General features: G+C 36.0%; 1 protein-coding gene across 2 annotated transcripts; it reads right to left on the bottom strand.

Annotated features, from left to right (window-relative positions):
• Nucleotides 1-2,036: 2,036 nt before the first annotated feature.
• LOC137826544 (transcription factor GTE8) lies at nt 2,037-14,318 on the bottom strand. Of its 2 annotated transcripts, XM_068632542.1 has the most exons (11): nt 13,831-14,246; nt 12,241-13,631; nt 12,055-12,103; nt 11,816-11,947; nt 4,177-4,247; nt 3,958-4,030; nt 3,443-3,523; nt 3,247-3,362; nt 3,103-3,169; nt 2,874-3,004; nt 2,037-2,789 (listed from the first exon to the last, which is right to left on the bottom strand). In XM_068632542.1, exons 2-11 carry the CDS (start codon nt 13,483-13,485, stop codon nt 2,520-2,522), a joined length of 2,235 nt encoding a protein of 744 aa, XP_068488643.1. In that variant the 5' UTR covers nt 13,486-13,631; nt 13,831-14,246; the 3' UTR covers nt 2,037-2,519. The 2 variants fall into 2 exon arrangements, with proteins under 2 accessions (XP_068488643.1, XP_068488642.1); XM_068632541.1 differs by having other exon boundaries at nt 12,241-14,318.
• Nucleotides 14,319-24,361: the final 10,043 nt, after the last annotated feature.

Genomic DNA, 24,361 nt, shown 5'->3' on the forward strand with positions numbered 1-24,361 from the left:
TGGTCGGTTGAGCTTTCAAAGTTTGACATCCGGTACGAGCCGAGAGGCACCATAAAATCCCAATGCTTGGTCGACTTCTCCTCTCGACACTGTTGGGACCATTATTTATAACCCCAAGGGTCTCGGGAGGCAAAGTGTCACAACCATCTCGATTTTTGTTAGATCTTTTCAATTCAATGATCCTCGTCAGCTACCGCCCGAAAAACCCTCATCAATGTGGGTCATGTTAATCGTCGCCTGACGTCGCGTCAAGCATTGAGAACTCCAATCGTCATTCCAAACCCCAAAGCCCAACCGACACATCACCCTCGTAAGCCTCTTCGGATTAACCATCATCGAGCCTAGGGGGCAAGTGTACCGGTGAGGGTCGCACGACTGATATAATGTCTCGGACCCCAATATCGAGCCGATCGAATGTAGTCGAGACACACGTCCGTCGGATCAACCGATAGCTCAAGTCCAATTACGCTCAATCAAGGTCAGAAAAGCTAATCCGCGATTAAGAGCTAGGTAATTCGACCCTAAACACGGTCTAACTCCTTAACTTGGTCCAATAAGGAAAGTCCACCACAAGTAATATAAATAATGCACATTTCAAGAAACATGTACGTCATTATCTACAGTACTCTGACAATCGAGTGTCGAACCTTTTTACTGACTTGAGCGTCGAAGTGCCTTCTGTAGGTACCCCCCATTCGGTATTTGCGAGAAGATCGGAAACCGATGTAAGAAGGAAAGATGAGAAACAAGCGAAGGAGTTGAAGAACAGTAGAACCGACCGACCGACAAAAAAGAAGAAAGTGAATTCTCTCAATAGTTTACTAAAAAATAAATTTTTAGATGTTCTTAGGTTACTTTAGGGGGTTAGGGTTCAGAAGTTAGCTTAAAGGATTGTTTTGTAAATTTGGAGAGGTTCTAAGATGAGTTCTTGGAGAGAACTCGAGAGATGTGGGACATATTTCTCGTTTATGAACAAAATGTAAAAGCCCGTTTCCACTACTTATACGAACAATAGTCATGTTAGAAAAAAGATGAGGAAAATATAGATAAGAAAGAATAAATATCACTTGTATAGATAAGAGCGTAATTTGTTGTACTGTGTAAAAATATATTTTAAAATATAAGAAAATGAAAAAGCTTTTGGACAATACTTTTATCCATTGAATGTCATATTGGAACATGGATTCCGAACACGTTGAATTAAGTTTGGGTATTTCTTCCTCCACCTCACCGCACTTCTCTCTACACCTCTTCAATCATTGAAAAGCAGCTTTACCCTTTTCAAAAATGATTTCTGGATTTTTTAAGAATGATTTTTCAGTGTCGAATACCCTTTTTGCTGACTTGAGTGTCGGAGTGTCTTCTACAGATATCTCCCATTCGACATCCACCTAAGACTGAGAGACCTCAAGACGAGAAGGATCACAACGCAACTCTAGAAAAAGACGAAGCTCTTCAATAGTTTTTTAGGTCTCATCTTCCTAGTAAGAAGAATTAAAAACCTTCAAGTTAGTGATTGATGCAGTTGGAAATTGTGAGCCGTATCTAAAGTCCCCCACCCTACCATCAATATAGAGCTCCTCTTCTCGAGAGAAGGTTGAAATACAAGATTTTAATGAAAAATCATGAATTTGAAAGTAAAGTTTTAGTTGCAGAATTATGTTTAATGGATATTGAATAATAAAACATCGATCAACTTTGTAGTCCAAGGAGTTGGACGTTTGTTAAGAGTGTTGATACATCCTCATATGAAGAGGACAAAAAGTGATTCCGTTACAAAATCTTGTTGGAGACTGAAGAGTGACAATATAGCGGTGTTGAAAGATAGGCGCTCCACGCAATATTGAGGGGATAAAAAGCGTATAAAAAAATATCTAGCATTAAAAAGACAATTGGAATTTCTGAAAATGAGATTTTACTTTCAACTTTTTTTTATAAAATCGTATAAATAGGAAGCAATAAGATAGTTTTGCAACTATATACAAAAAGGTTTCGCCCGTAATGAACAAAAAAAAACAACGGATCACACAGTAAGATGACCAAAACGTTTATAATGTTCTGAAGATGAAACTGCCTTTAAAATTTTAACCAAAACTAAGTTAATAAAGGAATAGCCAGACGCAAATACAAACAGGGAGTACTAAAAAGGTGGAGATACAACAATGTATGTTCACAGATTCGAAGGCCTATCTTTTGTACAACATAACCTACTATACGAAAGGACGCCATGCTCTAGCCTCTAGCCATCAGCCAATATGGGGTAAACGACAAGATTGATGTATACAAACAGCCCCAAACTTATTAGCGTAGTTTCGGTTCAAACTGCTCCTTTACTGCCATGACAGCCCAAAACTGAATTCATATTTCCCCCTTCAAGAAGCAGAATGCTTCCATAAGAAAATATGCTGCCCCACGTACCATATAAAGGCTTACGAGAACTTTAATAATTTGGGAACTATTTTGGGATCAAGATTAAGTATACTTGATCCTCAATTCATCATAGGATATGTGCATAACTTTTAATCAATCTCTCCCTCTTCCACATCATGTACAGGATTTGGAATGCATGGTGGCTCACCTTCCTCATCTTCATCGTCCGCTTTGATGTATAATCCTAGTTGTTCCAAGGGATTGCTACTCCCAAATTTGAAACTACCCAGACCATCCTGAGAGTGATCAGGACTCGTTTCATCCACAGAACTTGGCAATTGCTCAGCGGGTACAGCTCTAAGCATTTCCAAATCTTCGAGAAGCCGAGAATTTTCATTGATTTCAACAGTCTTTTCCATCTGCACAAATGCATGCTACCCCATAAAATCAAGACAAAACAAGCAGAAAAAAACATGATTTTGGTGAGAGATTATGTTATTTACCTGGAGCAGTGCTTGCCGAGCAGCTTCTCTCTCAAGCTCCCTTTTTCGTCTGGCTTCTGCAGCAGCTTCTGCTTCTGCTTGCTTTCTAGCATCTTCAGCTGCTTTTGCTTCTGCTTGCAGCCTAGCCTTTTCTGCTCGATAATGAGTTGGATCAACAGACAGGGTTAGTTATTAAACAGTCAGTTTAGGCACGTGACTCTTGTTTACACAAGCATGACACCCAAATCACCTTTTCTTTGCTCCATCTCAAGTTTTTCCCTTTCCAGGCGCAATTTCTCAGGGTCTCCCTTTTCACCCTGGCCCAATTAAATACAAATTCAACAATGATCTGAAGGAAGACCTCTATGGAGCTCAAAAATGTGATTTATCTTACCTGTGTCAGTGTCTTTTCTCGAGCTTTCAAGATGGTATCAAGAAATCGATTCTTCAATACAGCAGCTCGGTAAAGTTTATCAGGGGAGACCTGTCTCTCAGTTGGAGCACTGTCCCCTATAGCAACGCCAAGATTATCAGTGTAACTATCCTACATAACAGTAAAACAATATCTTTAAAAATCTATACACTCTTACCATCTTGATGGCAATCAGAATCAAAAGAACTTGGCTTAAACTGAGAATTATCCTCAAGCTGATCTAACCCACTAAGAGATTCTGTGTAAGAAATAAAAGGTCAGAGTCAGTCAGTACAGCAATATGGACAAAACTTAATCAATAATAATATTAAAGTACAGAAAATCAAGTCCCTAGTCCAAGTCTGAAATGAATCAATAGGAACCAAAGATGGTTTCACATCAAATCATTGGTACATGAAAATAAGACCATAAATCATAATAATTACAATATATGATAAAAGTAACAGGAACATTTTACTTATCAGTATGTACGACACTGACTATTGAATATCCAACTCAGAATATACAGAAAACGATATTGTGGAATAAGCAAACCATACAAGAGAAACACAAGACAAGGAATGAGGGAAGAACCAAGTTTTAGTTGCAAAAATAGATCCTCTTCTTCATATTGTAGTGCATGCTATATCAACTTTGAATTACGCAAAAAGACAAACAAACACAATTACTCACGATTTCTTTCAAGAGTAGCAGCAGCCCTGGTCTTTTCACACAACTGAGCTTCTGAACCCAGATTTTCAGGTTCCTGAAGAACAATTTAAAATTAATAACTATATCATGTATTAATAAAAAAAACATACACAAGATCTTTGCCAACACCAGCAATAAAACAATAAAAACAGAGATAACTAAATAAAAATAAACTTTTTCATTTAATAATCAAAACTAAACCTTAGCTGCATTTGCTGGACTTGACTTTTCATCATCAGATTCACTGTCAGAAGAACTATCAGAGTCTGTATCTGCAATGCACACATTATATTAACATAAAATTTTCAATTAAACATCAAAAATGAAAGTAAGCACGTTACTCAAAGAAAATATTTTGGACCTCAAACAACAATGTCGCAGTGTGTACTACCCACAAAGAACTATTCATGAGGTTAAGAAGCATTTCCTTATTTAAAACAAAAATGCTATTCAAATGAGATATCTCCATCAAGAGCAACATAGTTAACATTGAGTATAACAACCTCCCTTCTAAACTTCCATGGTAAGCATTTTTTGGGATGTGATTAGTAAAGGGATTTTCATAAGAAACTTTGGGGATGAGTAACCTAATTGGTATACTTAAGAATAATACAAAGGAATTAGAAATTTAGAGAGTACATTTCCCTCTCAGGATCTCATTTATATTAGCTTTAGATACATCAGATATAATATATGAAAGGGAAGAGAAGAGAAATTGAAAAGATACATTTAGGAACTAGGTGCAGTACAAAGCACACAGTACCTTTACAATAAATTCTATTTAAGACTATTTAATCTAACAAGTATGTTTTCTTTTAAAATGTGCTGAACCTGCAAATCCAACTTATAAGATGAAGTTTGCCCTCAAAGTTCATACTATGTTGGTCCATGTTTGTAGACTATGTAAGATATTCAACACATTGTCTCATGTCAAGAACTTGACATTTTGAGTGGGGGTCCAATCACGGGGTCCTATAATGGGTGAAAGGATAAACCCAACAAAAGTCACTAGAATATTAGCTTTAATATCAGACCTAAACCAACACCACAAAACAAATTTATAAGGTGAAAATTATCCCAACTTATATTTTTTTTTCAGGCTCCATCTCTAGCTGTTAAATATTATTATATATTATGAGATATTATAGATATGATTAGATATTTTTATCTATGTAATGGGCTTAGCCCATATTTTTGTATGTTTCTTTTTCTGTATAAACATAATCCTATGTGTTCAATATACACAAAGGATTTTTATATTCTTTTTATTTTATTTTAATATGGTATCAGAATCATTTAGAACCTATTCTAGCAAGAATTTGTTAGACTTATCAGATCACCCGTTATCGGACCGCAATCGGACCCATAATATATAGTCTCATGTACGAGTTGGCAGGTCTCAATGGTTGGGGGTGTTGACATCAACTAGAGATAAGGACATTTCATAGTATATAAGTAGGTGCAAACCTCACCTTATAAGTTAGTTTTATAAGGTTGAGTTAGGCTTAAAGTCCACTTTTTAAGTAGCTAATGTGAAACTTGGATTTTTCCCAATACACACCCCATGTCCAACACTGTTGGGCTACGTACATAGATAACAAGGTCGGTAGGCCTATTAGTGGATCTAGGATACCCTCTTCTACAATTTTAGAAATGTCATTTCAAACCTAACTCAACTTTGAAAAAACATTTTGTAAGGGATGTCAACCAGTTGGCTACTATTTGGCCATATTTATGGACAATATGGGATGTCAACCAGTTGGCTACTATTTGGCCATATTTATGGACAATATGGGATGTCAACCATATTGATTAAATGATTTCTTGGGAATGTGATTTACTTTCAGTTTTGACTAGAAATCTAAGGACTTTTAGGGTGACCCACGTGTCTATTTCAAATATTATTGAAGGTTGGTTTTCTAATTGAGCTTATTTATAAGTAATAGGGGTTTGAAAGCCCCAATGTTAATCACCAGAGAAGTTTAAGATTGTTGATTAAGTTGTTACCTCCTAGAAAGAAGGATGGCATAAGATCTTTGTTACAAGATACCACTATCGGGGATGAAAAGGGAGCATAACATCTGGGATGGCATACAAAATACCTTCACCAAAGATGCAAAAGGCATATGATTATTAAACATGTTTATGCATGGAATCTCGATCAAAATGAGGAAATGTGAAAATGAGTTCATGGACCTAAGTGAATCAAAGACACACCAGTTTCACAAACCAAAGAGTAAACTCATGATTCTGAAAATAATTGGATCATTTGTACCAATGTTATCAATAATCCATTATAGCGTCACCATGGCAGAAAGCGGTGGCAGATTTTCTGGTCACCACCATAACATGGTGGTGCCAATGCAGGTTTTTCATGGCAGCCGCTTTTTGCATCACGCATCACGGGATGCTAACGATGAACGGAGAAAACAAAAAAAGGAAAAAAGAATGAGGCTTGTTGCGGCGGCGCAAGGTCCAATGAGAGTGGACAGTGTCAGCACACAGTGATGTTGTGTGTGAATAAGGAACCCTAACAATAACATAACTGACCTAAAATGAATTGGGCCACATAATACATGGCCCAATTAAAATATGAACAATAATCCATACAGCTGACCAATTAAAATGCTATAATGCTAATCTAATAACAACCAATTGTTGTCTTAATAACTTCAAAAAAAACCCTAATTTAAATTGGGCCATGTCATACCCCGGCCCAATTAAAATATTATTAGTTAACCTTGTAATATTCTATACACAACATAGTAACCTGGTAATATTCTAAACATAATATTATTATTAGTTTGGTTCCACAATGTTTCCGTCGTAACCCATTATGATTTCTGTTATAACTTGATAAAGGTTTTGTAGGGTCTCCGATATTTTCCGTTATCTGATATTGATAACACTAATCTCTACAATTAAATGCTTTTGAGTATGGATGTTGGGTTACAAAGTTGCTTATTTTCTTTTATTGTAATGAAGTGGATAGTTTATACTTGAATTTATTTAGTAGATCCCTTGGTTGAGCTCTCCAACTACTGCACAATGAAGAACAAATAGTGCTCCTAAACTCCTTTTTGAAACTTGTTTTATGCAACAAGATTAAAAGTATCGTTTCAGGGAATAGGGGTGACTTCATTGTGAGAGAGGAGACTTGAAGACTTAGTATTTACTTAGTTTAATTTGGTATGTGTTTCATTTGAATAAATGGTGGCTTGTGGCCAAATAAGTAAACTTCTTTAGTAGACACCCCAATTTTGGGCATATTGATTTATTTTATATAGACTCATTAATTTACCTTTTAAACATGAATGAGGTATCTAGTGAACTTTGATTTCTTGGTCAAGGGTTTCATGATCACTAGGAAAAAGATATTACTGGAAACCCTTGAAATTTTCAAAACATGGATAGCCTTTCGGAAGAAGGCACAAAGTACTTTTTGCAAATGACATTCAGCAGGTCTATGATTCTACCCACAAGCTAGCATATATCAAATAGACAAATCATGATATGATGTCTTTTATTGCTAAAGGTCAATCTGATTTTGAATAATTGAAGATGTTCTTAAAAGTTGGTAGCCTAGAAAAAATTAAGAAGTTGGACAAGTTATATATTGTCATGATCCTTCATGCAATGAATCCAGATTTTCCATGTGTTCCAACTCTTAAAGATAGAAATTTTCAAGTATCTACTAAATCCTCTATCATGGTCTCTACACATGGAAAAGGAGGTTGTGGCATTAGAAGAGGACCTGGTGGTAGACGATGTCCTCTATGCATGTATTGTAAAAAAAATGGGTCAAAAAAATTGCTACTCTCTCCATGGCTTTCTTGAACAGACTATCAATATCTCAAAATCTGTGGTTGTTATCAAGAATATTTAAGGTTGAATACAATAGCCTAGCACAATCATCAATAAATCCCAGTTGTCAAGAGTTCGCATTTCACAATTTATGGAAAGTCAAAAACCAAGGATAATTGACTCAAGTGCTTCCAATCATAGTTCTTGTAAAACCTCTTTGTTCTCTTCCCTTTCTTTTCCTAAAACTCCTCATCTCACAACCTTAGCCATTGAATCTAGTTGTTTCTCAAGGAATTGGTCAAGTTTCTCTTTCTCCTTCCTTAAACTTAAAATATGTTCTCCTTGTTCGTGCATATCCCTTCAATCTTATTTCCTTAAGTAAATTCAAGTCATTAAATTGTTTTGTAACCTTTTATGTCAATTCTTTAGTTATACAAGAACATGGTACGAGTCAATTGATCGACAAAAGCCATGGATCCAAAGGCTTATTATACTACTTTAGAATGTCTTGTTTTGCACCCCTATAAGCTTTTACATGATCTTTTAGGTCATCCTCACTTGTCAAAAATAAAGAAAATGGTTCTGAAACTTGCTAGACTTCAAGCCTTATGTGAGTCATGTCCACTAGGAAAACATATTAGATCTTTTTCCTAAACAATCTAAATCAGGATGCCATACTCAATTATTGCTTTCTTATCAATAGAATGCCTTCTTCTCTTGACAACTAAGTTCATAATTCCATTTTATTTCCAAATTAACCCCTTTTTCACGTGCTTTTGGTTTTGTATGTTTAGTTCATAATGTCTCTAGGTTTGGATAAACTCTCTTCCAATGCCATCAAGCATGTCTTTAAAAAGGGTATTGATGTTTCTCTCCTAAAACCAAGAGGTACTACATGTCTATTACTGTCACTTTTTTAACGAACTCCTTTCTTCCCTCCTATACAGTGAGTTCATCCAATCCAATAAGTCTTACATATGCCATTAATTCAATCCTTTGTTCCTCCCACTCTTGACCACCTAAATCCCATCCAAAATCCACTTAAACCATCATCACCGCCTCTTAATACCTACCTACACAAGACCCAAATGACTAATCCTTTAAAAAGGGTATTGATGTTTCTCTCCTAAAACCAAGAGGTACTACATGTCTATTAGTGTCACTTTTTTAACGAACTCCTTTCTTCCCTCCTATACAGTGAGTTCATCCAATCCAATAAGTCTTACATATGCCATTAATTCAATCCTTTGTTCCTCCCACTCTTGACCACCTAAATCCCATCCAAAATCCACTTAAACCATCATCACCGCCTCTTAATACCTACCTACACAAGACCCAAATGACTAATCCTTTAAAAAGGGTATTGATGTTTCTCTCCTAAAACCAAGAGGTACTACATGTCTATTAGTGTCACTTTTTTAACGAACTCCTTTCTTCCCTCCTATACAGTGAGTTCATCCAATCCAATAAGTCTTACATATGCCATTAATTCAATCCTTTGTTCCTCCCACTCTTGACCACCTAAATCCCATCCAAAATCCACTTAAACCATCATCACCGCCTCTTAATACCTACCTACACAAGACCCAAATGACTAATCCAATGCTCTAAGGTGAGTCTTCTCCATCAAGTCCTTCCCAATCATCACTCGAAATACCATAACCCCTAATAATGATGACTCAAGTTGACTCAATGCTATCTGAAAAGGAACTCATTATACTCGTAACCCACATCCTATTTAAAAATTTCTTAACTAGCATGGGCTGACTTCTCCCTTTTTTTCTTTTATTTCCTAAGTCTTCTATTTAGGAAGTCATGATCAAGGTTATCAAAATCGAGTATGTAGACTCATGGGAGCTTCATAAACTTGTAAAGAGTTTACTTCACATGAAGAAAATATTTCAATAATATAATCAATCAAAGTAGTTAAAACAAACAAGACCACAACACTAAAATAACTACATTTAGTAATGAATGAGAATTATATAACTTCTAAGTATCCCAAATAAATAAGTTCATACAAATATTACGAAAGCTAAGTTGTTAAAGTCATAGAAATTAAATAACTAGAAATGGAAAAAATGTCAATTTTCTAGGGCATTTCCTCTAACAATATCATCCTCTTCTCCAATTAGTTGCACATGGATTGGCCCCACATCCTATTTAAAAATTTCTTAACTAGCATGGGTTGACTTCTCCCTTTTTTTTCTTTTTTTTCCTATGTCTTCTATTTAGGAAGTCATGATCAAGGTTATCAAAATCGAGTGCGTAGACTCATGGGAGCTTCATAAACTCGTAAAGAGTTTACTTCACATGAAGAAAATATTTCAATAATATAATCAATCAAAGTAGTTAAAACAAACAAGACCACAATACTAAAATAACTACATTTAGTAATGAATTTGATCCATTCCTAGACACTAAAAGACCATGAATTTAAAAAATGAAATATTTTTAAATTAAAAACAAAATTCAATCGAAAAAAAAATGTTCACAATCTGCTTATATCTACTGCTCCAATCTGCCAAATTAGAAAAAATCCCAATTACAAAATTCCCCAAATCTGCAATTTCCCCAATTAAAAAAGTTCCCAATTATACATTTCCCCCAACTTGTAGATGCACCCCAATTTAAAAAAAAAAAAAAACTAAAAGTGTTTGCACCATGTTTTCCCTTAGAAAGAAAAGAGCAAATGCACCCTAATCTTCCCACTTAAAAAGAAAACCTTGCAACAAAAGACAAAACAAAGCACCATCGCATATTGGAACTCAGATGAACACCACCACCGCAAATTGAAACTCACAAGTTAATTGTACAATCATTTTTTTACCAAGGATTTTAGATGTCTCATTTTGGGCTAGCCTAATCAAAAGAACAGTATTGTTATTTCTCCAAGGAAATAAGCCCTAGATATCCTATAAGAGATGGTTATGATCGACTATAGGATCAATGGATAGTCTTATGAATCCAAATCAAAAATTAATGGTAGAACATGTAAATCTTTCTCAGACCTAGAGAAAAATAGAATACATGTTGGAAAACTTATTTATCTTACTATTACTATACTTGGTCTATCTTTTGCAGTTGGTGTTATTAGTCAGTTCATGCAAACTCATAATTGATCCTTGGAATGTTGTCATTTGTATTCTAAGGTAGCTCCAGGAAAATGTATGTTATGTGATGTTGATTGAGTAAGATCTCCTATGGACAATCGCTCTACTACAAGATATTGTGTTTTCATTAGAGGAAATATTATTTCCTAGAAAAGCAAAAAATAAAATGAAGTTGCCCCAATCAACTACTTAAGTTGAATACAGGGCAATAGTGTCTCTCACTTGTGAACTTATGTGGGTAAAACAACTCCAAGAACCAAAATTGTGAGATTGAGAAAATGAAGATGTATTGTGATAATCAAACATCTCTCCACGTTGCTTCTAATATTGTGTTCCATGAGACAACCAAACCCAAAAATTGACTATCACTTTATTCGAGAAAAGTTGTTGTCCAAGGAAATTTGTACTTCAAATCCAAAGATCAACTTGTAGATGTATTAACAAATATCTTTAAGAAGATTTTGGATTGAATTTATTTGTTTTAAGCTTGGTACATACATTTTGTCTGCTCTAACTTGAAGGAAGGTGTTAGAAGAGGCTTGGAATAGAGGGTTAGAATAGGCTTTAATAAAAGTTGTTGTACCTCGGGTCCTAGAGGTGTCTTTACTTTTTTCTACTCTTATCTATCCTCCATTGTATCTCATATTAATCTACAATTTCTATATAAATATGAAAATCTAAGTGAGACTTGTACAAGCTCTCTAAAATATATTTTCTCTTTATTTTTCTCAAGTGGTTCAAAAGCCTTATGGGAAATTCGCTATATTTAGGGTGAAAACTTAATTAAACAATAAGATTGTTCCCAATATCATGTACCAAATCTATCCTATTCCTGTAATAACAATATTCACAAAAAAAGGAATCACAGTCACAAATTACTCAAATTTTTCAAGATCATCGTAGGGAAATTTAACCTTACTTACCATTGAAGCTGCCTGGGCTTAGGGATTTGTTCATTCGGTAAGTTGCATCCTTCGCAATCTCCACATGAGGATAACTAGACACAGGGGGCTCATTTCCACCAATATCCACTTCTTCATCAGCTGGGTCATTACCTATACAAGTAGAACAAAATTAAATTTAAATGCAAAAGCATAGAGTATATGTTCAGACTTGCGTGCAGTATATGTTTAGACTTGTGTGCATGTCACACAGACACCACCTTTAAATGGTTGCAAAGAGGAATTGCTTGGTCCAGAATCATTCAACACCTGCAACAGAAAACAGATATCCAGAAGTCAAATTAGGTGTAAGACTGACATCTCATCATGGAGAAGGAGATGTGTATAATTCCACACAACATGATAATAGCTAAAATTTATCAAAGGGTTAGGTAGAAAGCAAGTACCTCTATTTCACAAGCTTCAACTTTTGCTTTGTTCTTTTGCTTCTCTTGTAAAAAGTCATCCAAAAGCTTCCGTAACGTGAACAGGGTATCATCACTGAGATCATCGATATCAATCTCAATCTCATCCTCTCCACATTCTCTACCATTCGAACTATGCTCTTTTAAGAAATCAATTATATGCATAGGCATTTCTCCCAGCAGAGACTCCAATTCTCGACCTAGATCATGCTTCTCTTGATCTGACATAACCTTCTTTGCAGGTGGCATAACTTCAGGTTGAGGGGGCAAAGAGGCAATTTTCCTCTTCTTTGAAGGAGGCGCTGGTCTTCTAGGTTTTACACCTTCACAATTGTCTGGCTTTGCAGGTAATGGCAGAACATCATTTCTTGGCAGTTTCTTCTCAATTGTTTTCCATCTCAACTCAAAAAATTTACTGAGAGTATCAGCCATGAGATGGACATCATTCCCCGGCGGATTATAGGTCATTGCATTTGAAAATGTAAGCCTTACATCATCAGCAAATTCCAGTGGACCAGCATATGCTCCTGCAAATATCTTACTTTTTACTTTTCCCAAATCCATTGGACGTTTAATAATACTGAAATAATCCGGAAGATTCAACTTCACAACATCTACAGGGGTGTTGAAAACCCAACCATACTGGTGAGTCATCAACCGTTTCAACAGCACCTCACAATCTTTCATCAACATAGTATTCGCAGTGGTGGGTGAAGCAGTTCGCACCGCAGACTCAAACTTCCCAGAAGAACCGCGGTTCCATCCACGGGGCTTCTGGTTCTTATTACCTGACGATTTCATCTTATTCCCTGGTGCAGAACTAGACATTGACAGCTTTTTATCCCTTTCCACTCCATGCCCATTATTGCCATTACTACAACTAAGAATATCACTAGAGGAGGACATGGCAACACCATTAGCCCTCTGCAATTCAATTTTCTTCTGAAGCATCCGAATCTGCTCAAGCTCAGACCTCAACCTTTGTACCAGATCTTTCCTATGAGAATGCGACATATTTGACAAGGGAACAACTTGCATCGGAGTATCAAAAGCATCACGGCGACTCGAATTCAAACTAATGCATTTCCTCGCAGGGATACTTGAATTTTCAGAAACAGTAATTTCAGTGTCAATCCGTCCCGAACTACCAGACCCCTCAGATTCACCAACAGTATCTATTCCATTCCCAAAATAACCCCCAGGTAGCCTACTCTTCGCTATCATCATGTTCAACTATTCAACTAACCAAAATCCTCAGTTCCTCAACCAAACCTAACGGCGTAGTCCAGTTCACTATTACTCTTAAAGATCACACGGTAGTAATTCACGAAACAAACCAAAATCCAGCACGATAATCTTCACTACTTGAAACCCTAGTAGTACAAAAGGGGAACGGCATAAAAAATCAACGACACAAACTCAATCACTGTGAGAAATCCAAAGCACCTTTTCATTAACTTTAACAATTAAAACCATGACAATAACAACAGAAACATGTAACTAGAAGGAAGTTACAAAGCTTCCACCACGGAGGCTAATTTCAAATGGAGCCCAAACCCCAAATCAAATTACCAGCTACTAACTGAAAGCAACGTGATGAAGGAAACTCGAAGTAGTTCCTAATATTCAGAGGGACCCGCAGCTTTGGAAGGGTGAATTTGGAGCAGCAATTCAAATAGGAGGAGGAGGAGTCAACGAGCTAGGTTGAGAGATCGTCAGTTGGAGTGAAACCCTAGCTGAGCAAAACGGCAACAGTTGAGAGCGTTTCACCGTAAGCAAAAGCGGGGAGCGTTGAGGGGTGACCGAAGAAGTAGAGAACAACCTAGTTGCAGAGCGAAGGAAAAAGAGGATGATGAGAGAAAGGTTATTGGGTGAGAGAGAGAGAGAGAGAAGAGTGATGCTGAGAGCAATTTCTTTGTTGCTCAGAGTTCATCTCTGGTCTCCTTTAAATAGTAAAATAACAATGCCGCCCCTCTCTTTCCCCTCTCTTTCGCCAATCCCTTGCACTGCAATTTGCATACCTTGATGGAGCGTCTCAGCCGTAAGATTGAAGTACAGTTAACGGATACGATGCGACCCAGGTTAAGACTTGTGATTGAGATTTCATTTGAGACTATATTGTAAAATTATTAATATGTACTATTAATAAATAAAATCCTTTTTATAACTTATTTATTGATTGAGTATAGGAAGTTAATTAGGTGGTTATTATAATAGAATTAAAAAATGAAAGACTTCATTAAATAAAATTAACAATATCATTGAATTACATTTTTCTAGGAATTTAATCAAAAGTTAAATAATTTAGAGACCTTATAATTAATTTAATATTTATTTCATAATAAGAATTTAAATTTTACATGAAATAAATATTTATTTATGGATAAAAACATTTATAATAAATAAAATATAAGTTGTATTCATACTAAAAATCATATTAAAATTAAAAATTGTAATGAATGATTTTTAATTGTAAATTATATTTTAATTTATAATACAAAATAAAAAATTATTTTTGTATTTTCTTATTTTTTACCTTATAACATTTTAATGAGATGAAACCTTTTTTTATTGATTGTGTCTAATACCTAAGATTTAAGATAATGTAAAAATGTTCCTTTAGGGAAAAATTATTGAGTTGTATAACAATTACTTTAAAGTTATATTATAATTATTTTAATTATTTCATAATATAAAAAAATTCTGAGAGTAAATAAAATTAAACTCTAAGTTGCTATTTAAAAAAAATGATATCTGTGATGATTTCTAATTTATTGAAAATATTAAAATATTTATGTTTATGTAACAAAATCAAGTTTTATAATAATTATTTGAAAGTAAATTGATTTATATTTAATTGACGGTATAAAATAGATTATACTAACAATATATTAAAATTAAATCCATTTTAAATATAGGTAAAACATATAATCTTAATACTATTTCTTTTATAAATCTTACTGACAAAGAAGGAAAAAACATAATCTTTCTTATTTAGTTAAAATCAAGAGAAGTTTCAATTTTTTTTATTGTACTTTTATTTTTAAAAGACTTTTTATAAAATAAAAAATTATATTTATATGTATCTGTTATAAGATAAAGATATCAAATTTAAGTTCACTTGTAAGTTTTATTAAGTATAATCTTGTTGCATGATTTTATCTTTAAATCATGGTATAAATTTTTTATTATAATTTATCAATTCCTTCTTCTTCTTTTTCTGTTTTGAGTTATTCTTTTTTACTAACATTATATAAAGATAACAACTTAAGGTATTACCTTATTCATGTATAAAAATACTTTGTGAGCATTTACTTGTTCAATGTCTATTGTTATGTTTATTGTTCTATGACTTGGTGGGAGGTCTTATAGGATTTGTTTTTTACAAGTATTTTAAATAAAATTCAATAATTTATTTTACAATATCTCTCAATAACATAAAATAACATAAGCTTCTATAACATTTCAAATCTTCATTAATGCTTAGATACATTCATCTTGGATAAATAGTCCACACAATTTAATTTTTCTAACTAAATTAACAAGCAAGTATGTTATGATGTCAATAAAATCATGAAGCAAAAAACATCTGTACTTGATATAGTGTACTTGATATAGTGTACCAACAATGTTCTCTTTATGTTAATCCAGTTTTAGAGGATTAATAACTTTACTGCAAAATTGAGTTGAAAACTAAACATAAGTAAGTTATTGCATATCTGATAATATTTTTGCATCAAGACGTAATAATAATGGGATTTTAGATTAAATAATATTAAATTTTGCATAAACAAAAGACACTTAACATTTGAAGAGTATTTTTATGGTACTTTCATACTTTTTAGGCATTGATAATAACTTAATTTCTCATGTTCGGACAAAGTGTAACATGTTAGGGGTAAATATGTGCACCTACCTATCTTCCTTGGTTTCAACTCCTCAATTAAATCCAATACAGCATTTAGATTATCTCTAGTCTTTCCATTGATTTTCATAAATGTTCCAATTAAGTTATCATACACATTTTTTTTATATGCATTACATCAATACAAAGTCTTATGTTTAACTTGCACCAATATGGATGATCAAAAAAGACAACCTATTATTTCATATGACTGTGATGACTTACCTTTTTTTTTCATGTTTTCAAACACAACATTAATCACTTCTCATAAATTTGTATAGTTGTTAATGGAGTGGGTTTTTCCTAATCCTCTTGATGCACACTAAATGTTTTGTTTAATCTATGGTTTTTTTAGAAATCTTTTATGTCAAAGATATTTAATCACTCATAATAATGTCTTGTTCGCATATAAGACACACTTTAAATCTTTAACACTATAACTCGACAAGTTGTTATGTGCAAGAGGACCATTGATAGAAAATAAAATGACATGGAACTATAAATATTAATTGACAAACTCATCAAACACTTCAATCACATCATCAACAATCTCAAAATTTTCAATCAAGATACTTAAATATACGTGTGTCATTTTATTGACATCTTGAACCAAAGATCATTATAGACAACTATCACATATTTATGCGTCATGCACAACTCTAGAAGTAAGTTGTAAATATCTAACAAAATATGTTGTGAACTATGATTAGTACTTAAATTATCAAATAAAATCATTTCATTCGTAGTTGATTCAAACCTAAATTTTTCAATTCATCTCAAAATTGGGATACTTAATATCAAAGTTATTTTATTGAAAATAATCAGCTAAACAATGAAGCACTACATTACATCTCATCTCCTTGCATGTCATGTAAGTTTTTTAATATCATTTAAGTTTGCAAACAAACACTTAATATCTTTAATCTTACTACGTGATAACCCATGTCTGGGACAAATAACATACACATCATGTAAAAAATTAAAACACAAATTAATGAATGCCATATTGATTATCAAATTGAATAAAGTAAAGATTATATATTGTAGTAACTTGATTATTAGTTTCTCTACCACTTAGCACCTCCAACTAAGGTTATAACTTTCTTTAGAAGTCACATATAGCCATATATCCTTCCATAATTTCATCTTTCTCATCATATGTTTTAAGAATTTCTTCTTTGTAACTTTTTATTAAAAGTACTTTTCATATATTTCTCTTATTTTAGAAAATTATAAAAGTTATTTAACTAATAATAAGTAATTAAACTATCAAGCTAACAAAATTATAAAAAAAAACAAAAGAGTACTAACTAGTTAAAAAATTGTTATTAAACTACTTTAAAAAATACAAGATATTAAAAGCTTAGAAATTAAGAAAAGGGATTAATCATATAAAAAGTAATAATATATGTAATTTTTTTATTTATTTACAAATTATAAAGTCAACCTTAGATTATGCAAGTCAAACTTAAATGATAAGTTTATTTAAAGATAGTACATGATATAGGTTGACTCATCTTACACTATATATCATTTATGTTTTTAATTACAAATGAAATAAAACATAGGATTCACAACAAACAAAACTGTTTTTTAAAAAGATAAACAAATAAGACAATTCAGATTGGACAAAAAATCAATGATCTGCACTATATTGAGCTTTTTAAAAAAAATAAAAATAAAGCATATCAAATTATCAACATAAGATAAAGTAAATTAAACAATCGATATTTTTAGAAGAAAAAACTTCTAATTTGACTTAAAAATATTTAAAATGAAACATTGTAAATAATATAGAATTGAAAATCTTAAAAAGTATAGTTTCAAAATGTATATAATTACATTTTAAAATTCTTTACCGATTAAAACACAATTTCAAAAAAGCCAAACTTTATCTGAACTTTAATAAATATTTTGTATAATAGTAGATTTATGATAATGTAACATTTTTTAATTTGAATTTATCTAATACGATGATTATTGCTACCGTTATTATCTCTATGTTGCTCTGTTTTTTTTTTTTTTAAAGTGGTATATTTTTTCTCCTGTTTTTCCAAAATGCACAATTTTTTTTTCCCAAAATAAGTAAAAAAAAATCATAAGAAAATAGTCAACCCGATGGGAATTTAAAAAAAATAAAATAAAAATAAATATATATATATATATATATAATATATCATTTCAATTAAAAATCGTATTTTTAAATAATATATAATTATATAAAATTAAAAAATAAAAACTTCAAACCTAAATTGGTATATTCCATATTCGATTTTAACACACGTTTATAGTATTTTAATATATAATATTTTTAATGTATTTCTTTTATATTTAAACTTAAAAAAAATAGATAAATTTAATTTATTATTATAGCTCTTTTTATATATATTAAATAAAATTAGCTTTTTATAAAATACTTTTAAACTAAAAAGTTTTTATAAAATATTTTTTATTATACATAATTAAAAAATGGCTAAATGTTTAGAAAATAATTTTTTATTATATAATTAATATATTAAAATTATTTATTTTAAATTCTTAATAAAATTAATGATGTAATACTGCACATAATAATTTTATTAAGAATTTAAAATAATTTTAATGTACTTAATTTTTAATTATATATAATAAAAAAATATTTTTCTAAAAATTTATCAATTTTTTAGTTATATAATAAAAATTTATTTAGTTAAAAAATATTTTATAAAAAAATAATTTTATTTTATTATATATAAAATAATTTATAATAATAAATTAAATTTATCTAATTTTTTATTATTTTTTAAAATTTTAAATATTAAAAACATATATTAAAATATTATACGTATATAAACGTATGCAATACACGAATTTAAGTTTTAATGTTTTTTTTTATTTGATATACTTATATTATAATATTACAAAACGTATATATGATTTTTGTTTGTTTTAAATAATTTCCTTATGGTAAAATCTATTTTCAGATTTTTTTTTCTCTATTTTAGAAATACTAAAAAAATTACACCACTTTAAGAAAAAAAACGTTTTTTTTTCTTTCAATTGAGTAGTCAAATACTTACTCCTAATAAGTATATACTCCAAAAATAGTTTTAAGATTAAAATGTATTATGTAAATCTTTTATATATAGTATGTTATTTTATATTTTTATTGTAATTTGACATTTTTAAAAAAATTCCTCTTTAAGTATAAAAACAATAATAATTAATGAAAGAGTAATTAGTTTAAATTAATGTGTTGCATATAACTTTTTTTCCTTTTTCATTGGTGTACCGACCAGGTAGTCGGGAGTGATGACGTGGCACCAAGTGATAATATAGGCGTGTTGAACGGAACACCTGGCTGACGGAAGGGAAGGACATCGGGAAGTTCGTGTAGTCGCTAATCGTTAAGTTGGCGTGCTCCGATCTCTAGCATATCTAAACCGGCGGTCACCAGGCTTGTGTCGTAGTCGCCGTATGCAAGCTTAGGCGACCAAGTGATCAGAGATCGCCGAGAGGGGGACATCGCCGAAAGATCAGGAAAGCTTGTTTAAGGCTTTCAAAGGGCACGAGTGCAAAGGATGAAGTTATCAGATGATCATTCCCTAGCCAGAGGTTGAGGCAAGGGAATAGTTTACCAGAACATGCACGATGAGCAGGTAATGCAGATCGTGATAGCGGCAGGCGAGTCCACAGAGAAGGTGTGCATGGTGACACCCCGTGCTCGCCATTAGAAGAGATCGCGCTCCAAGGCAGCTATGCACCGAGTTGCTCCTCACCTGAGTAACTTAGTCGAACAGCCTGAAGAGTAGAAGTGGCGCTCAAGCAGAAGACGTTCCAGATGGTGACACGTGTACAGCTGGATGTGAGCCACGTGTCCAGAGGTGTAACCGTCAGGAGAGAGAAAATGCACAGGTATATAAGGAACTCTTAACAGATTCTGAGGTACGCGCGTTTAGAACACTTCTTTACGCTTTGAGAATACTTGAGTACGCTGAGAGAGATTTTGCACGGTTCCTTGAGTTTCTAGCTTTTCTCTCTTAGAGTTTTGGTGATTCCGTCACTGACTTGAGCGTCGGAGCGCGATCGGCCGCAGCGGCGCCACTCTGTCTTTTGCAGGTTCTTGAGGAGAATCGAGGTGTGAAGAACGGAAGCTAGCGTGGTGCAAAGCCGATCCAGAGGAAGATACCTTTGACGTGGCAAGACTCTTGCGCTCTGGTCAACCGGCAGGATCATCAGGCGCCCACCGTGGGGCCCGTGTAAAACCTGTCCCCATCCACAACGTGAGTTCTTGAAGTTCCTATAGTTTCTGTGTGGTTGTGTGCTGGTGCAACCATTTTCCACCATTCGTTCGAGCTTTTGTCCGGTGAATTCGAGTTTTCCGCCGTTCGTTTGGGTTTTAATCGATAGTTTGAAGTTTTCCATCGTTCGTTCGAGCTTTCGATCAAATTCTTGAAGTTTCTTGCTGTTTGCGCGGTTTTCAATCGGTTGATTCGAAGTTTTACCGTTTGTTCGCGTTTCTGATTGGTGAATCGGGAGTTTTGCTGGAGGAGCGGTAGGTTCGTGGTGAGATTGCAAGTTTCTGTGAAGGTTTCGACGTCCGAATCTATCGGCGTGCTGTTGTGGTTGCGTTCTTGGAAGTTCTTGGGAGTTTGAGAGTTTCTGACCGATTGATTGTTGGATCGATCGTTTGCTGGTGAAGGTCTTGTTCGCTGAAGTTTGGTTTGCTGAGTTTTCATGAGAAAGATGAGAAGCAACCGTTCAAGTCCCATTGTGCTAGTTGTTGCAGAAGGCGCCATGACCATGGCACAGATGATGGAGATCATGCGTGCGCTGCAGGCGAATGTGGAGGCATCGCGCATAGAGCAAGCGAAGATGCATGAAGACCTGGTCGCCTCTCAAGCCAAGAATGAAGAGCTCAGCAAAGTAACTGAGGAGTTGCGTCAAGCTCTTCAGGAGCATAGAGGACGCCCAGTTGTTGAAGAGGTCGCACCGTCGTCGCCACCGCGCGTTTTCCCAATGCCGTTTGCTCAGGCGATCACAGACACGCCTATCCCTGCGAGCGTAGTACCTGTGAAAGCTTCTTTCACCGGCGTGGAGGACCCTGAGGCATATCTCACTACGTTTCACACGCATATGATGCTGTCAGGAGGCTCGGATGCTGTATATTGCAAGATGTTTGTGAGCACGCTCCAGGGAACAATGCTGGAATGGTTTGTGAGCTTGCCTACAGGTCACATAACCAATTTCCAGCAGTTTTCGAAGCTTTTTGTCGAGCAGTACATTGTGAACAAGGTGCCACCTAGGGTGTCTTATGACCTGTTCGACATAAGGCAGTACCAGGGAGAGTCCCTCAGGGACTATTTGAATCGTTTTGGAGCACAGATGGTCCGCTCGCCTTCCAAAGACGAGGAGATGCTGGTATACGCCTTCAAAAAGGGCGTGCTGCCGGGACCTTTCTGTGAGGCGCTGATTAGGGCTCACCCCGCCACGTTTGCTGAGGTTAGGCGACTTGCGGTAGCCCACATCGCCGACGAGAGTGAGGTCGCCGAGAAGAGAGGGAGCGTGGCCCCTGCTAGGCCACGAGCCCAGACTAGAATCCAGCCGCAGAGGGTGCTGGAGACGATGGCGGCCAAGAAGGATCAAAGGACTCGCCATCCTTATGATCCGAGGAAGAACAAGGGAAGGGGCCCAGGACGCCCCAGGGAGTATAATCGCCCACCGAAGTACAAGTTTGTCATGGGCTTGGCGGATCTGATCGCCATTCCCAGCATAGCAGCCAGGCTTAAGGCGCCTGAGAAAGTGGGCGACAAGGTGTTAGGACCAAAACCAAACGCCTGGTGTGAGTTCCACCAGAGTTTTGGTCACACTGTTGATTCGTGTTTGGCCCTGGGATACCAGCTCGACGATCTGGTCAAGAGCGGTTTTTTGAATGATTACCTGCTGGACAAGAGGAAGGGAGGTGCGTCGAGCTCCCAGCCGGCGAGTGGCGAGGCTCAGCAGCACGAGATGCCCACTCATGGCGAGATCCACACCATCGCTGGAGGATTCTCGGGTGGTGGATGCACTGCGTCACAGAGGAAGAAATACGCAAGGTCTGTGATGACGGTGGATATGTTCGAGGATCACTCGCCAGATGTGGACATCACGTTCACAAAGGAGGATCTTAGGGACGTTGTGCCTCACGACAACGATCCCATAGTCATCTCGCTTGTCACGGCGGGAAGGAAAGTCCACCGAGTACTGGTGGACCAAGGAAGCTCGGCGGATGTAATGTTCTGGCCGACTTTCACGCAGTTGCAACTACCCCTTGACCAGCTAAGACCCTATGGAGGGTGCTTGTATGGGTTCGCTGGCGATCAGGTGGAGGTCAGGGGGTACATCGAGCTAAGAACAACGTTCACGAATGAGGTGGCCTCGAGGACGGAGAAAATCAAGTACCTCGTTGTGAATGCCCCCTCAGCATATAACATTATGTTGGGGAGACCAACCCTCAACAGAATAGGAGCTGTGCCCTCAACTAGGCACATGAAGGTTAAGTTACCATCGATGGAGGGGGTGGTGATCACCACCAGATCTGACCAGAAGGAGGCGAAGAAGTGCTATGAGAATAGCCTCAAGAATAAGAGGTCAGTAAGTTACATCATCACGACGCCGCCTCCCGGTGTGAAGCCCAAGCCAACAGAATGGCGAGTTGTTGATGCGGCGATGGAAGTGGCCGCCGGAGGCGATGTCACCATGGTGGATGCTGAGGTTGAGGGAGAGAGCGCCGGGCGGGAGGAAGAAGCGAGGAACCGCCCAGAGGAAGCGAGGGAATTGGGAATCGCCAGGGAAACCAGACCCAAACCCGTCGAGGAGTGGCTCGAAAGGGAGATCGGGGGAAAGGTCTTCAAGCTGGGAAGATCTTTGGAGGCTGAGCTCTAAGACCAGATCGCCAAGGTGATAGAACGACATCTGGATGCTTTCGCATGGTCTGCTTCAGACATGCCGGGAATTGACCCCGATTTCTTGTGTCACCATTTGGCAATGGACACACAAGTCAGACCAGTGCGGCAGAGAAGAAGGAAGTTTAACGAGGAGAGGAGGCAGGCGATTAGGGATGAAACACAGAAGCTCCTCGCCGCAGGCCATATCAGGGAGGTCCAGTACCCTGAGTGGTTGGCTAATGTCGTGCTGGTGAAGAAGAGCAATGGGAAGTGGCGCATGTGCGTCGACTTCACTGACCTGAACAAGGCTTTTCCAAAGGATTCGTATCCTTTGCCAAGCATAGATGCCCTGGTCGACAGTGCAGCAGGGTGCAAGTTGCTGAGTTTTTTGGACGCCTTCTCAGGGTATAATCAGATAAAGATGCATCCTATGGATGAAGAGAAAACTGCCTTCATGACTGAGAGGTCGTGCTACTGTTACAAGGTGATGCTCTTTGGGCTGAAGAATGCAGGGGCCATGTACCAAAGATTGATGGATAAGGTACTTGCACCAATGCTAGGAAGGAATGTGCAAGCGTACGTAGATGACATGGTCGTGACCTCGTTAGAGAAGAGCAAGCACGTCTCGGATCTGGAGGAGTTGTTCACCACGATTGCCAAGTTCAGATTAAAGTTAAACCCCGAGAAGTGCATTTTCGGCGTGGAGGCAGGGAAGTTCTTGGGATTCCTCTTAACTGAAAGAGGAATAAAGGCAAATCCTGATAAGTGTGCTGCCATATTGGCGATGAGGAGCCCGACTACCGTGAAGGAGGTGCAGCAACTTACAGGTCGGATGGCCGCCCTGTCTCGTTTCGTGTCAGCTAGTGGAGAGAAGGGCCATCCGTATTTCCAATGTTTGAGGCAAAACAACAAGTTTGTCTGGTCGAAGGAGTGTGAAGAAGCCTTCGTGAAGCTTAAAGAGTACTTGGCGAGCCCGCCGGTTTTGTGCAAACCCTTAGTAGGAACCCCTCTCAGGTTGTATTTTGCTGTGACTGAGAGGGCGGTGAGTGTGGTGCTCGCCCAAGATCAAGACCAGGCTCAGAAGCCTATTTATTTTGTCAGCAAGGTGTTGCAAGGCCCGGAGGTGAGGTATCAGGCCTTGGAGAAAGCTGCACTGGCTGTAGTATTTTCGGCGAGGAGGTTGCGCCACTATTTTCACAGTTTTACAGTGCTGGTGATGACCGACTTGCCCATCCAGAAAGTCCTGAAGAAGCCTAATGTAGCTGGGAGGATAGTGAAGTGGGCGGTGGAGCTG

Source organism: Phaseolus vulgaris, chromosome 8 (assembly GCF_000499845.2).
Source record: "Phaseolus vulgaris cultivar G19833 chromosome 8, P. vulgaris v2.0, whole genome shotgun sequence".
NCBI classification, from domain to species: domain Eukaryota; kingdom Viridiplantae; phylum Streptophyta; class Magnoliopsida; order Fabales; family Fabaceae; genus Phaseolus; species Phaseolus vulgaris.